This window comes from Phoca vitulina, unplaced genomic scaffold, assembly GCF_004348235.1.
Source record: "Phoca vitulina isolate PV1807 unplaced genomic scaffold, GSC_HSeal_1.0 scaffold9, whole genome shotgun sequence".
In the NCBI taxonomy this organism is placed as follows: domain Eukaryota; kingdom Metazoa; phylum Chordata; class Mammalia; order Carnivora; family Phocidae; genus Phoca; species Phoca vitulina.
Window position 1 is genome coordinate 43180136 of NW_022589712.1, and position 15805 is coordinate 43195940.

The following is a 15805-nucleotide window of genomic DNA, read 5'->3' on the forward strand; positions in this document are numbered from 1 at the left end:
ATTGCACAGTATGAATATACAACAATTTCTTTATCTGTTCTACTGTTAATGGACTTTTGAGTCTATCATGTGAGGTTTTTTCCTTCTTTAGTCTGTTGATGTGATAGATAATATCAATTGATTTTTGCTTGTTGAACCAGCCTTGCATACCTCAGATAAATCCCACTAGGTCATGGTGTATAATTCTTTTTATACATTGTTGGATTTAGTTTGCTAATATTTTAGTATACGTGCTGCCGAAGGGAGCACAAGTTTGCTAATATTTTACTGAAGATTTTTGCATCTATGTTCATGAGAGATATGGGCTGTAGTTTTCTTCTAATGTCTTTGTTGGGTTTTGGTATTCAGGTAATGCTGGCATAGAATGAGTTAGGAAGTATTACCTCTACTTCTGTCTTCTGCAAAAACTGTAGAGAATGGGTATCCTTTCTTCCTTAAATGTTTAGTAGAATTCACCAGTGAAGCCATCTGGGCCTGATACTTTCTATTTTAGAAGGTTATTAATTATTGATTCAATTTCTTTAATGGATATGGGCCTATTCAGATTGTCTGTTTCTTCTGTGAGTTGGCAGCTTATGTCTTTCAAGGAATTGGTCCATTTCATCTAGGTTATCAAATTTGTCGGCATAAAGTTGTTCGTAATAATTCTTCTTTATCTGCTTAATGTCAATAGGATCAGTAGTGATGTCCCCTCTTCATTTCTGATATTAGTAATTTGTGTCTTTTCTCTTTTTTTTCTTAGCTTATCAATTTTATTGATCTTGTCAAGGAACAGATTTTGGTTTCAATGATTTTCTCTATTGATTTCCTGCTTTCAATTTCATTGATTTCTGCTGTAATTTTTATTATTCCCTTTCTTCTGCTTGCTTTGGATTTAGTTTGCTCTTCTTTTTCTAGTTTCCTAAAGTGGAAGCTTGTATTATTGATTTTAGATCTTTCTTCTCTTCTAATATATGCACTTAGTGATATCAGTTTCTCTAAGCAGTGCTTTCAGTGCATCCCACACATTTTGATAAGTTATATTTTCATTTTGATTTAGTTCAAAACATTTTTAAATTTCTCTTAAGATTTCTTCCTGGTCCGATGTGTTACTTAGAAGTGTGTTGTTTAATCTCCACGTAATTTGGGATTTTCTAGTTCTCTTTCTGTTATTGCTTTCTAGTTTAATTACATTGTGGTCTGAAAGAGGATTTATGATTTATTTTCTAAATTTGCTAAGGTGTGTTTTATCGTCCAGCATGTGGTCTATCTTGGTGAATATTCCATGGAATCTGGAGAAAAAATACATTTTGCTGTTGTTGGATGAAGTCGTTTATAGATGCTTGTTATATTCAGTTGATTGATGGTACTTTTGAGTTTACTTATGGCCTTACTGATTTTCTGCCTGCTGGATATGTCCATTTACCATAAAAGAGTACGGTAAGTCTCCAACTATAATACAAATTCATCTACTTCTCCTTTGACTTCCACTAGTTTTTACCTCACATATTCTGAGGTCCATAAATACTAAGGATTGTTACATCATCTTGGAGTGTTGACCCCCTCTTATCATTATGTAATGCTCCTCTGTCTCCCTGATAAATTTTCTTGCCCTGACATCTGTTCTGTCTGAAATTAATACAGCTACTCTCATATTTATTTGGGTTAGTGTTAGCATGGTATATCTTTCTCTATCTTTACTTTTAATCTATATGTCTTTATATTTAAAGTGGGTTTCAAAAAAGTAAAAATAAAGTGGGTTTCTCACAGATGTATAGTTGGGTCTTTTTTTATCAACTCTGATAATCTTTTAATTGGTGTATTTAGACTGTAGATGTTCAAAGTGATTATTGACAGAGCTGGATTTATACTTGCCATATTTATTAGCATTTTCTATTTGTTGCCCTTGTTCTTTGTTCCTGTTTTTATCTTCCACCTTTTCTACCTATTATGGTTTTAATTGAACATTTTATATGATTCCAGTTTTTCTCCCTTCATAGTATATCAATTATGCTTCTTTTTAACTTTTGTAATTGGTTGCTCTAGAGTTTGCAATATACATTTACAATTTTTCCAAGTCCACTTTCAAATAATACTAAAAACACTTCATGGGTAGCACAGTACCTTATAACTAGCAAGATATTTCTTATTCCTCCCTCTCGTCCTTTTTATTATTGCTCTCATTCATTCACTTGAACATAAACACATATAAGCATACATATTTGAATACATTATTGCTATTATTTTTAACAAACTATTGTATGTTAGATGAATTAATAAGAAAAACAAGTTTTTATTTTAGCTAGTCCTTCTTCATTCCTCCATACTTTATGTAGATCTGAGTTTCTTTTTCTTTTTTTTAACTTTATTTATATAAGTAATCTCTACACCGCATGTGGGGCTCGAACTCACAACCCCAAGACCAAGAGTTCTATGCTTTTCCGACTGAACCAGCCAGGTCTCTTTGTGTAGATCTGAGTTTCTGACCTATATAATTTTCCTTCTCTCTGAAGAACTTCCTTTAACATTTCTTGCAAGGCAGGTCTCCTGGCAACAAATTACCTCAAAAAAATTTTGTTTTCTTTTTCACTTTTGAAGATAATTTCACGAAAGGTACAGAATTCTAGGCTGGCAGGCTTTTTCTCTCGATACTTTGAATATTTCATTCTACTCTTGTTACTCGCGTGGTTTCTGAGGGGAAGTTGGATATCATTCTCATGTTTGCTCCTCTACAGCTAAGTTGTATTTTTCCTTTGATTTCTTTCAAGATTTTTTCTTTATGTTTGATTTTCTGACATTTAAATATGACATGGCTACATGTAGTTTTTTTTAAAAAAAAAAAAAAAAAAAAAAACAACATTTTTCCTGCTTAGTGTTAGCTTGAGTTTTCTGGATCCATGGTTTGGTATCGACATTAATTAATCAATTAATGACTAATTCTTAGTCATTATTGCTTCAAATATTGCTTCTGTTCCTTTCTCTCTTTCTTTTTATGCTGGTTTCCCATGACATTTATGTTACACCTTTTATAGTTCCACAGTTCTTGGATATTCTGTTGTGTTATTTTTCACCTTTTCTCCTGTTTGCTTTTCAGTTTTGAAAGTTTCCATTGAAACTTATACTATCTTTACATTCAGAGATTCTTTACTCAACCATGTCCAATCCACTAATGAGCTCATCAAAGGCATTCTTCCTTTCTTTTACAGTGTTTTTGATCTCTAGAATTTTTTTATTTTTTTCTTAGACTTTCCATCTCTTTGCTTATAATATCAGAGAAAAATTGCCAATATTTAATGTGAGAACCTGGGATAACTCTTGGAGTTAAAACTCACAAAAGTCTGAGGGTCCCCCATGAATGGAGATTTTAATTCTCAGAGTTGTCCACTCTGAGCCTCCAGCAATTCATCAATTACAGTTCAGGTTTTCTTATACCATTACTGGTTCCCCTAGAGATAACAGCTCTGGTAAGTTGTGATTCTCTGTCTTTCTGTCTTCCTAATTTGGGGGAGGGGGGGCATTGGTTTGCCCTGTGACCTCATTTCTCTAATGCATCTTAGAAGAATTATTCATTTTTCAGTTTGTTCAGGTTTTAACTTACTGTTAAACAAGTGGCAACTTGTGGCAACTTCTGAGCTCCTTAAATGCTGGACTGGAAAACAGAAGAATTCACATAGATTTTCTCTTGTATTTTCTTCTATGAGTTTTCATCTATAAGTTTTACATTTTTCGTTTAGATCTTTTCATTCATTGGGTTAATTTTTGTATCACATTTGAGGTATGGATCAAGATTGATTTTTTTTTTCCTTTTTGCATAAGGCTGTCCAGTTATTCCAGCACCATTTATAGAACAGATTATCTTTTCTTCATTGAATTGCTTTTGTATTTTTATCAAAAAATCACTTGACCAGATATGTGTGGGCCTATTATTGGACTCTATTCCATTGTTCTCTCTGTCTCTTCTTTTTCTAGTATGACACTGAATTGATTACTGTAGCTTTGTAGTAAATGTGGAAATTAAATCATGACCTCCTACTTTGTTTTTTGGTTTGATTCTTCTATTTCCTTTGCTTCTCCATATAAATTTTGGAATCACTGTCAATTTCTATAAAAAGAAAAACCCCATTAGAATTTTGTTGGAGGGGCGCCTAGGTGGTGCAGTTGGTTGTGTCTGACTCTTGGTGTCGCTCAGGGGGTGAGATTGAGCTCTCGTCAGACTCTGTGCCCAGTGCACCGTCTGCTTAGGACTCTCTCTCCATCTGTGCCCCTCCCCCACCTGCTTGCTCTCATTCTCTCAAATAAATAAATCTTTTTAAAAAAATTTGTGTTTGGAATTTCACTGAATCTATAGACCAATTTAGGGAGAATTATAGAACAATTTGGGGAAGCATCTTTAAAATACTGAGTTTTTCAGGGTTGCCTGGGTGGCTCAGTCAGTTAAGCATCTGCCTTCAGCTCAGGTCATGATCCCGGGGTCCTGGGATCAAGTCCTGCATTGGGCTCCTTGCTCAGCAGGGAACCTGCTTCTCCCTCTGCCTGCCAATCCCCTTGCTTGTGCTCACTCTCTCTGACAAATAAAAAAATAAAATCTTTAAAAAATAAATAAATAAAATACTGAGTTTTTCAATTCATTTCATGAACATGGACTATCTCTTGATTTAATTAGTTATCTTTGATTTCTTTCATCAGTGTTTTGTGGTTCTTACGTACAGATCTTGCACATTTTTCTTTAAAGATTTTATTTATTCATTTGAGACAGATATATATAGAGAGAGAGAGCACAGGAGCAGGGGGAGAGGCAGAGGGAGAGGGAGAAGCAGGCTCCCTGCTGAGCCAGGAGCCCAACATGGGGCTTGATCCCGAAGGCAGACGCTTAACCGACTGAGCCACCCAGGTGCCCCTTGCACATTTTTAAAATTTTTTATTTATTTTTTAGTAATCTCTGCACTCAGGTGGGGCTCGAATTCACAGCCCAGATCTCGCACATTTTTAAAGATTTATACCCAGGTATTTAATATTTTCAGGTGCTATTATAAATTGTATTATTTTAATTTTTATTATTTTTAAAGATTTTATTTATTTGAGAGAGCGAGAATGAGAGAGAGAGCATGAGCAGGGAGAGGGGCAGAGGGAGAAGCAGACTTCCTGATGAGGAGGGAGCCCAAGAGCGGGGCTCGACTGGGGACTCTGGGATCACGACCTGAGCGGAAGGCACTTAACCGACGGAGCCACCCAGGTGCCCCAATTTGTATTATGTTTTAATTGCCATTTTTAATTTTTTTCTAATGTATAGAGATATGACTGATTTTTATATATTGACTTGCATCCTGCAACCTTGCTATACTCACTTAGTTCTAGTAGCTTTTTTGTAGATTACTTGGAATTTTATACACAGTCATATTGGTCTGAAAATATAAAGTCTTATTTTTCCTTTTTGATCTGATGGTTGTTAATTTCTTTTCCTTTATTTTACTGGCTAGAACCTCCACCAAGATTTTGAATAGGAATGATGAGAGCTAATCTTCTTGCCTTGTCCTGATCTTGGGGATGAGGGTGGGGGTAAGCATTCAGTCTTTTATGATTAAATATGTCATGATTTTTGTAAATACTAAGAATGACGAAGTTCCCTCTCTTCCTGGCTTTCTGAGAGACTTTTTTATCATGAATAATTGTTGAGTTTTGTCAGGTGTTTTTCTGAATATATTGAGATGGTCATTTGCTTTTTCTTCCTTAGTTTATTGATATGGTGAATTATATTGGTTAGTTTTTGAATGTTGAATTAGCCTTGCATTCCCAAGATAAACCCTACTTGGTTATAATCTATTATTTTATGTATTGTTTGAGTTGCTTGCATTTTTTGAGGATTTTTGCATCTATGTTTATGAGAGATACTGGTCTTTAGTTTTCCTTTGATATATCTTTTATCTGGCTTTGGTATCTTAATAATGCTGGCTATACTAAATGAGTTGGGAAGTGTTCCTTGTTTTTCTGTATTTTTGAAAATCTGGTGTAAAATTGGTATTATCTCTTTCATAAATGTTTGGTAGAATTCACCATGAAGTCATCTTAGTCTGTAGATTTAAATAGATATAGGAGTATGCGAGCTATTGATTCCTTTTTAGATAAACTTCACAGTTTATATATTTCAAAGAATTTGACCATTTCATCTAAGTTATCAAACTTAGGACATAGAGTTGTTCATTGTATTTACTTACTATTATTAAGTATCTGTAGGGTTTATAGTGATATCCCCCTTTCATTCCTGATATTTGTAATTTGTTTCTCCTCTTTTTTTCTTGGTCAGCCTAGCTTATCAATTTTGATCAACAGTAGTTATTATAAGTACTCATTATGTGTCATATACCTTTTAAAGAGCTTTATTATATTCTATTTGAACATCCAAGACTCTATAAGATACATTCCATTGTTATCCCCTTTTATAAATGAATAGAGGCCAGAACATATTAGGAAACTTGCCTATATATGACAACCAGAATGACAGATCCAGGATTCAGGATCCAAGTCTGTGTGACTCCAAAGCCTTTGCCTTTTTATTTATTTTTTTGTTTGTTTATTTTAGAGAGCACGCACGTGCACAAGTCGGGAGAGGGCCAGAGGGGAAGGGAGAGGGAAAGAATCTCAAATAGACTCTCCGCTGAGTGCTGAGCCCACTGCGGGGCTCAGTCTCATGACCCCAAGATTATGACTTGGGCTGACACCAAGAGTCAGATGCTTAACTGATGGAGCCAGCCAGGTGCCCCCAAAGCCTTTACTTTTGACCACTCTGGTATAAAGGATGAATCAAAACCAGAAAAGACATATTAAAGGAGTCTTCTTTCTCACGCTGTGACTAGGAGCAAACTTTTCATTTTCATCATTGGACTCTAATATCTACTGTTTTCTGTCTTTGGACCCCTCTCTATAAACAGCATATAATACAGAACCTCTTGTCAGAAGATCTCTGGAGATCTGTTTGCTCCTTCTGTTCAGTGAGGGTCCCTACCAAAGAAAGAGAAAATTTGGAGACTTCCGGTTGCTATAAAATACTCAATAACACATCTTATATTTTCAGAACATAGGATCTTCTGAGGCCTTCCAGTGCCTGGACACCAGAAATAGTTGTCCTGATGCCATCCATTTTTTTTATTGAAGTGTAGTTGACATACAATATTATATTTATTTCAGGTATACAACATAGTGATTCAACATTTATATACATTATGAAATGCTCACCATGATCAGTCTAGTTACCATCCGTCACCATACAAAGTTATTACGATATTATTGACTATATTCTCTATGCTGTACTTTACATCCCTGTGATTCATTTGTAAGTTTGTACTTCTTAATTCCCTTCCCTTATTTTGCCTATCCTCCCATTCCTCCTCCCCTTGGGAACCACCAGTTCTCTGTCTGATGCCATTCCTTCTTGACAGATTAGAAATAAAAGCATTGACTCTTTTCCATTTAAAATGTAGGTACTTTCCCCTTATAGGTATAAAATATGCTTTTGAAAATAAAAGCTGACATAGCTTGCTTGTTTCCTTAGGTCTGACAGTAACTGCTGTGAAAGACTCAGGAGAATGGAATTTGGAGGCTGGCGCATTAGTACTTGCAGATGCGGGCCTTTGCTGTATCGATGAGTTTAACAGCCTCAAAGAGCATGATAGAACCAGTATCCACGAGGCAATGGAGCAACAAACCATAAGTGTTGCTAAGGCTGGGTAAGAGTTTCTTTTCTTTAAAATCTACGGGAATAATGAGATTAGTTAACAATGTGATTGTGGAAAAAGGTGAACCTTACTGAACTGCAAGGTATGTTTGGTCTTATCAGGGATTATCAGTTACATTCATCAAGACACACATTAGCATCCCCATGGAGGTGTATGAGGAAGTAAAAATGAGTTGTTGGGACAAAGAAAGGAAAAACTAAAGTATAAATGTAAGTTGACTTAATTCAGGGAGGGGACTTATGAAGAGCTTTCTTTCAATGCAGGATCCAACATACTCTCTCATTCAGTAATGTATATCTACTTACTATGTTAGGAATTTTTAAAGATTCAGAAAGAAATAACATGATTTCTGCTTTCAGTGGCATTCTCCTTATCTATCCTAATAGAAGGTTGATCACGGCATGTGGAAAACTAAATAATAAAATACATTAGTAAAATGAAGTGCCTATTGTGACTCAAGGAGGTGTAGGGGTTGAGGTATGTGAGTCACTTGCAACATATAACCACTGAGGAGGAAAAATGGGGAAGTCAGATAGAAATCCATTCACCCAGGCCCTGAGATGGTTACGAGAAACTTACCTGGCTACAAAGGCTGACCACCAAGTGGTCTGCCGGATCATCCAAAGGACAGAGCTAGAACTATCTCAGCCCTAATGCTACTATTACAGGTGTGAGGCCAGTTGATCAGGCAGGTGGGCTGCCAGCAGAGTCTTCAAACAGTAGTGGGCACGAAAAGGGATGCTGGTGTATATAGAGTCTGTGAGATCTAATTATATACACTTGGAAAGAAAAAGGGGGGTGTGGGTGGGTGAGAGGAGAGAGCCCATAGGGAAAAAAACGCAAGAAAAAGCTAGGTAGAACAATGACCAGATCTATTCGTTTCATTCAATATACAATGACTCAGTGTATATTCATGAAGAGCCTGCTAGATACCAGGCGCTGTGCTAGGTCTCCAACCCATGGGCTTTTGGCGGAAGAGTAGAGGCAAAAAAACCCAAAACCTTTCTACTTCAGGAAGAGGTTAGATTAGGGCATCTTCCTTCCCTCCCGCAGGAGCTAGACAAAATGGCCCTTCTGGGAGAAGGGTAGGAGCAAAAGCCTTCTTCTCCTGAGGGAAGGACTGGAAACACTCTTCAGGGCCAGGATCCCGAACCAAGGCAAAACAGTGGTCTGTACCATCGGGAAAGGGACAGAACAGCAACTCCTGCCCAAGGACCACTACAGATACATGGCAGGGTTCTGCTGCCACCAGGTGGGAGGGACAGAAGAGCTTACAGCTTTCTAGCCCATCCCATCCAAAAGCAGGCTCATAGACCCTGTCTCAGACCAGGAGACCAAAAACCAACCTGGCCCCCAAATAAGCCTAACACCTAGTAACAAGCAGTCTGTCAGTGGGGAAGGTGCAGTAATATGGAAAGAGACCCCAGTGTGGTGAGTTGTGTGGTGACTGCTGAAAGCTGAAGGTAGAGTAGGAACACTGAGAATGATCTTCCAGCACTGCGCTACAACCCCCATCTAGATGCACAAAGTAACACAGCTCAACAATGAAAGAATTCGAAATGTCTGGTGCATTGAGGGTAAAGATAACAACAGTGCCAATACCCAGATCAACTGTCAGGGCCTTACAGACACTAATGGCCTTACGCTATACACAAAGTGGTATAATATCATTTGAAGGTAGACTGTAAGAAGTTAAAGATGTAAACTCTAGAACAACCACTAGAAAATGAAAGAGGTGTAACTAATAAACCAGTGGTAGAGGTAAAATGGAATCATAAAAAAATAACAAAAGAATGCAGGAAGAGAAGAAAAAGGGAACAAAGAATAGATGGGACAAATAGAATGCAATTAGCAAGATGGTAGATACAAATTCAACCATATCAATGATTATATTAATAATCACGTAAACAATTAAAAGGCAGTGACTGTCAGATTGGATAGAAAAGCAAGACCCAACTAAATGCTGCCTTCAAGAAACTGACTTTAAATTCAAACGCATAGATAAGTTAAAAGGATGGGGAAGAAATATTCCATGGAAATACCAAAACCTGACCAAGACATTACAAGAAAATAAAACTACAGAATGATATCCCCCATGAACATAAGACATGAAAACTCTTTTCTGTTTTTTTTTTTTTTTTTAAAGTAGGCTCCACACCCAAAGTGGGGCTTGAACTCACTGCTGAGATCAAGAGTACATGCTCTATCGACTAAGCCAGCCAGGTGCCCCATGACATGAGAGTTCTTAATAATACTTTAGTAAATTAAATCCAGCAGTATATTAAAAAGATTATACATTATAACCAAGTGAGGATCATCCAGGAATGCAAAGTTGATGTAATATTTGAAAATCAATCAATGTGAATTCACAATATTAACAGACTAAAAAAGAAAACATCCCTATAGATGCAGAAAAAGTATCGGACAAAATTAAATACCCAATAATGATAAACATTATCAGCAAATAGGAGGAGAAGTCCATCTGCCTGTTTAAATATCATCTATGGAAAACTTAAAAGAAACATTTCATACTTTATGATGAAGTGAAATGTTTTCCATTTAAGATTGGGAGCAAGTCAAGGATGTCCAGTCTTACTACTTCTGGCCAGTTTTTGTAGTGGAAGTCCTAGTCAGTTTAGTAATGCAAGAAAAAGAAATAAAAGACATTCAGTTTGGAAAGGAAGAAGTTAAAACGGTCTATATGACATGATTGTCTCCATAGAAGATCTCAAAAGAATCAATGAGAAAAAGGGTCACCTGGGTGGCTCAGTCGTTGGGCGTCTGCCTTCGGCTCAGGTCATGATCCCAGGGTCTTCTCCCATTCTCCCTACTGTGTTCCCTCTCTCGCTTTGTCTCTCTCTGTCAAATAAATAAAGTCTTAAAAAAAAAAAGAATCAATGAAAAAGGTATTAGAACTAATAAATGAGTTTTAAAAAGTCACAGATTGATGTATAAAAATTAATTGTATTTCTATGTGCTACCAATGAACAGTTAGAAACTGAAGTTAAAACATACCACTTAACAATAGTATCCACAAATAGAAATGTTTAGGGATAAATCTAGTAAAATACATTCTAGATTTTTACAATGAAAACTGCAGAACATTGGTGAAAGAAATTAAAGAAGACCTAAGTAAATGGAGATATATACCCAGTTTCATTCATCAGAAGACAGTGTTGTTAAAATATCTGTTTTCCTCTAAGCGACCTATAGAATCTACAATTTCAATTAAAATCCCAGCAAGCTTTTTGCAGAAATCGACAAGCTAATTTTAAATTTTATATGGAAAAGCACAGGAACTAGAATAGCCAAAACAACTTTGAAAAAGAACAAATCTGTAGAACTTACTTATTTCAAGATTTACTATAAATCTGCAATAATCAAGGTAGCATAGCATTGGTGTAAAGATAGACATAGATCAATGGAAGAGAATACAGGTCCAGAAATAGACTCACAGGTATAAAGTTAGTTGATTTTCAAGAAAAATGCCAAGATAATTCAATAAAAAAAGGATAGTCATTTTTTAAAAATGGTGCTAGAACACTTGGATATTTATTTACAAAAAATGACTTGCACATAAATGCTTATAGCACCTTTAGTCATAATCACCCAAGATTGAAAATAGCCCAGAAATCCATCAACTGGTAAATGGATAAACATTTTGATAAATTCATACAATAGAATACTACTAGAAAGATAAAAGAACAAACTATTGATACATGCAACAACATGATTGAATCTTAAAAGCGCTATGTGAAGTGAAAGATGCCAGGCACAATGACTAGTTTATGATTCCATTTATATCATATTCTAGAAAAGGCAAAATTGTAAGAAGAGAAATCAAATCAATGGTTGCCAAGGATTGGCCATTAGGAGAAGAGACTGACTGCAGAGGGGCACCTAAAAAAGTTGGATTTGGGTGCCTGGGTGGCTCAGTCGTTAAGCGTCTGCCTTCAGCTCAGGTCGTGATCCCAGGGTCCTGGGATCGAGCCCCACATCGGGCTCCCTGCTCTGCGGGAAGCCTGCTTCTCCCTCTCCCACTCCCCCTGCTTGTGTTCCTGCTCTCGCTATGTCTCTCTCTGTCAAATAAATAAATAAAATCTTTAAAAAAAAAAAAAAAGTTGGATTTTACTATATGTAAATTATACCACAGTAATCCTTAATTTAAAAAATATGTAAACCCATGTTTTTAATTTTTATTTTTTCCATATATTTTATTTTTAGATTCAACAGACATGAAATCACTCTGTGAAATTGCTATTGAAATTTCTAAACACTTACTTTTTTTGTACTTATCTCTTCCCTGATTGGTAACAGTGTATGGACAGGTACAAGTTCATGGCCCAAGCTTTGACTGCTGCTGGTGGGCTTGGATGGTAAGCTACCACATAAGGATGGATGAAGGGAATGGAAAGAAACAACAGTACCAAGGAGAGATGATACATTTATCATTAGTAAAACCCTTTTTTTTAACTTGTACTGACATCTTCTAAAGGAAATAATTTTAATGAATAATTTTCGGATTGGATTTCTTTGTCTGTTGGGAAAGGAGACAGTTTACAGCCAGAAAGACGTGTGCTACTCATATTTACAGTTTTAAATTATTTCTCCTTTAATCCATTTGTCAAATATATAATATGTACTCAAAGGAGTTTTGCATGAGAAGCACTTTGAATGCTTTGATCTTATGAACTTTTCTTAAGGACTTACTTTTTTGACCATTGTACCACAGTAGATATTGATATTATGGTTATTATTATGGTGAACATTTGTATGATTATCTTTTCAAGATAAAATTCTTCAAATGTTTGTCTTTTGTCTTGGCTACTATCCAGACCTTAATACCTCTTTGAACTGTGGCATGGATCAGACTTGATATTTTAGCCTTTCAGCTTCTTTACATTTATGCAAGAATTTTTATTTTTTGAAGCTTTTTGGCATATCTATTTTACTTAAAGATTACTATAATTTACCACATTCCAGGAATTATAGATCTTTGTTCTCTTCTAGTTATTATCATTACACTAGTTCTTATTCATCCAGGTGTGGATGTTGGTGGCATTCTGATTTGTTCCACACCCTACATAACTATTTCTGGATTCATAAAGATATTTATACCATTCAATTTTTATCATGCATTTTAAGACACAGTTTGTAAATGTTGCATAACTGTATTATTATGTAATGGTTTGTTTTTTAAATTTCTCCATCTTGAAAGGGTTTCTTGAGCAATTTAGTGAAGATATTTTTTAATTACCTTGTACTAACAGAGCTTAGGTTCCTGTGGTCTCTGGACGTACCAAACAGCCAATTCCCAGGGGTAACAGGGCCACCACATGTGGATGAGCATTTAGCAGTACTGCTTTTGCTTTTGAACATGATGTCTCTAATGCATGCTGGCCTGAACATGTATTTCAACCAGATTTCACATTTTTGACACTGTTCAAGAATTTAAAATTGTATTTAAAAAAGATTACACATATAACTTGGATTTGAATCTCTTCCACCTTGAGTTGTTAGGCTCCATATTTTGCAGGCAGAGGATGTGACCTGAAACAACACTCAGGAAGAACAGCTGTTACTGTCCAAGAGACCAAACATCTTTCCTCTGGAATTATTTCCCTCCTTGTGCATTCTTGGTAAAACTCCTTAAAACTGCTACTGTCACTACTCAGTAACAACAAATATCCAACAATAACAAAAGCAGTGAATGTCCCTTCATTTAAATAAAAGGAAAGTATGGGGCGCCTGGGTGGCTCATTCCGTTAAGCGTCCGACTCTTGGTTTCTGCTTAGGTCATGATCTCAGGGTTGTGAGATTTAGCCCAAGCACTCAGTGCTCAGTGGGCTTGAGATTCTTTCCCTCTTCCTCTCCCTCCTCCTCTGCTCCTCCCCTGCTGGCGCCCGCCCCCTCAAATAAATAAATAAATAAAATCTTTTAAAAAATTAAAAAATAAGGCAAAACTAAATTGTTAATATTCTTTTCAAAAAATCGAGTGGTTACCATGGTGGAAAGAGCATAAGCTTTGGGGTCAGAGAAACCCACAGTCAATTCTAGTCTCTGTTACTACTTTCTGGTCTTATGCAACATAATTGCCACCTCTGGGCTGCAATTTAGTCATCTGTGGAAGGAAAATAACAATACCCTTCTTTCAGGGATAGTCTCAACTTAGGGTTGATAGATGTCTGTATCCTGGCTCTATGCCTACCATATGGTAAAATTCACAAACATGAAACTTAAAATCTTAACCATTTTTAAGCATACAGTTCAGCCATATTAAGTACATTTAAATTGTTGTGCAAGTATTTATGTACTTTTTAAAAAACTTTGTTTTCTAACCAGTCCTATTAGGTTAGGGTAAGTTAGGACTTACGACTCTCCGAAATTATTTTATTTCATATGTATATGAAAGTTCACAGAACTCCTTGTGTTTCTGAATTCAATTGAGTCTGCAAAATAGTTTCAGAATTATTATACCAACACTGTTGCCAATAACAACCACCACAAAAAAAAACTAATATTCAAGCCTTCTTTGCAGTTTTTCTTGTGCTTAGAATATACTCCACCAAGGTCATATTTGGTCAGAGTGCATATTCAAAGGTTTTTTGAATTAATTATTTTCTTTTTTTTTTTAAGATTTTATTTATTTATTTGATAGAGAGAGATACCGCGAGAGAGGGAACACAAGCAGGGGGAGTGGGAGAAGGAGAAGCAGGCTTTCCGCGGAGCAGGGAGCCCGATGTGGGGCTCGATCCCAGGACCCTGGGATCATGACCTGAGCCGGAGGCAGACGCTTAACGACTGAGCCACCCAGGTGCCCCATGAATTAATTATTTTCTTTGTGTGGTCATATTACTGACTTGGTAGACAGTTAGGAATCAGGGTTTTAAATTTATGCTTGTGTTCGCTTTTAGAGTTTGCTTTTTTCAGTGTTCTTAAAATTTTATTTTCTGAATTTGTAAAACGTATTTCAAAAGTCAAAACAATATAGAAAGCTATACCAGTGATATCCCTACCTCTTCCATTCTATTTTTTCCTGTTCTTTATGGATATCTTTTTCATTGGTTTCTGATTTATCCTTCCTATGTTTCCTTTTTTTGCAAAAATAAGCAAAAACACACGGTGGGAGGGGTTGCGTGAGCATGTGTTTGCATCTCTTCTCTTATGCAAAAGATAATATATATATATTTATATATGTGTATATATATATATATACACACATACACACTCTTCGGTACTGCTTCAATAATTATATGTAGCATTCTCATTATCATCTTTTCATATGTTTTAGAAATTCTGCAGTTTGGATTTGTATATCCCCTTTCTCCCAAGAGTTTGCTTTAAAGAGTTTTTTAGTGTTCAGGTAGAAAAAACTTTTTTAAATTTACTTGTGTTTTGATATTATTAGTTTCTAGTTTTATGGCATTGTGGCCAGAAAATCTTGTTTGCATTATAGGTACTTTAAGGTACTTCATAAGGTTTTTTGTTTGTTTGTTTTGGTTTTGGTTTGGTTTGGTTTGGTTTTTGTGTGTGTGTGGTCTAATATAAAGACAATTTCATGACTGGCCCATGTATGCTTGAGAAATTCTGTTCTCTGTAATCAGAATGTAATATACACACACGTGAACTATACCTTATAAATGACGTTGTTTAGGTCCCCTATATCTTTACTTACCTTTTGTATGTTTGACATGTCTCAGACTGAGAAGGTGTGTTAGTCCCTTATTCTGTGTCTGCCGGGTTCTCTTTGCATCTCTCATAGCTTCTGCTTTCTGGAGGTAGTTGCTGTGGCTTTGGCATTTGTACTTCTCTGTCTTCATGCTTTTTGGTCGGAATGTTGCCTTGCCTGGTATCAAGATCATAACTCCTGATTTCATATTATTTGCATTTGCCTAATATATCTTTGCTCGTTCTTTCATGCTTAACCTTTAGATTTCAGTTTGTTATTTTTTAAATTTTTAAAATTTTTATTTTTGAGGTGCTTTTATTATATCATGGGGACAGGACCTGTGGACAGAAAAAGCTGCCTCAGTTTGTTCTCTTATATAGAGCATACAGTTGGTCTTACTTTATTTTGCTTTATGAATGACCTGAAA

The 15805-nt window shown here is 35.9% G+C and overlaps 1 protein-coding gene across 1 annotated transcript in view; it reads left to right on the forward strand.

The window, feature by feature from the left end:
• MCM9 (minichromosome maintenance 9 homologous recombination repair factor) overlaps positions 1–15805 on the forward strand; it is an 89625-nt gene that overhangs the window by 45525 nt on the left and 28295 nt on the right. The window contains exon 8 of the mRNA XM_032407988.1: positions 7526–7700. Coding sequence (XP_032263879.1) covers positions 7526–7700 — 175 coding nt within the window. The remainder of the gene's footprint in view (positions 1–7525; positions 7701–15805) is intronic.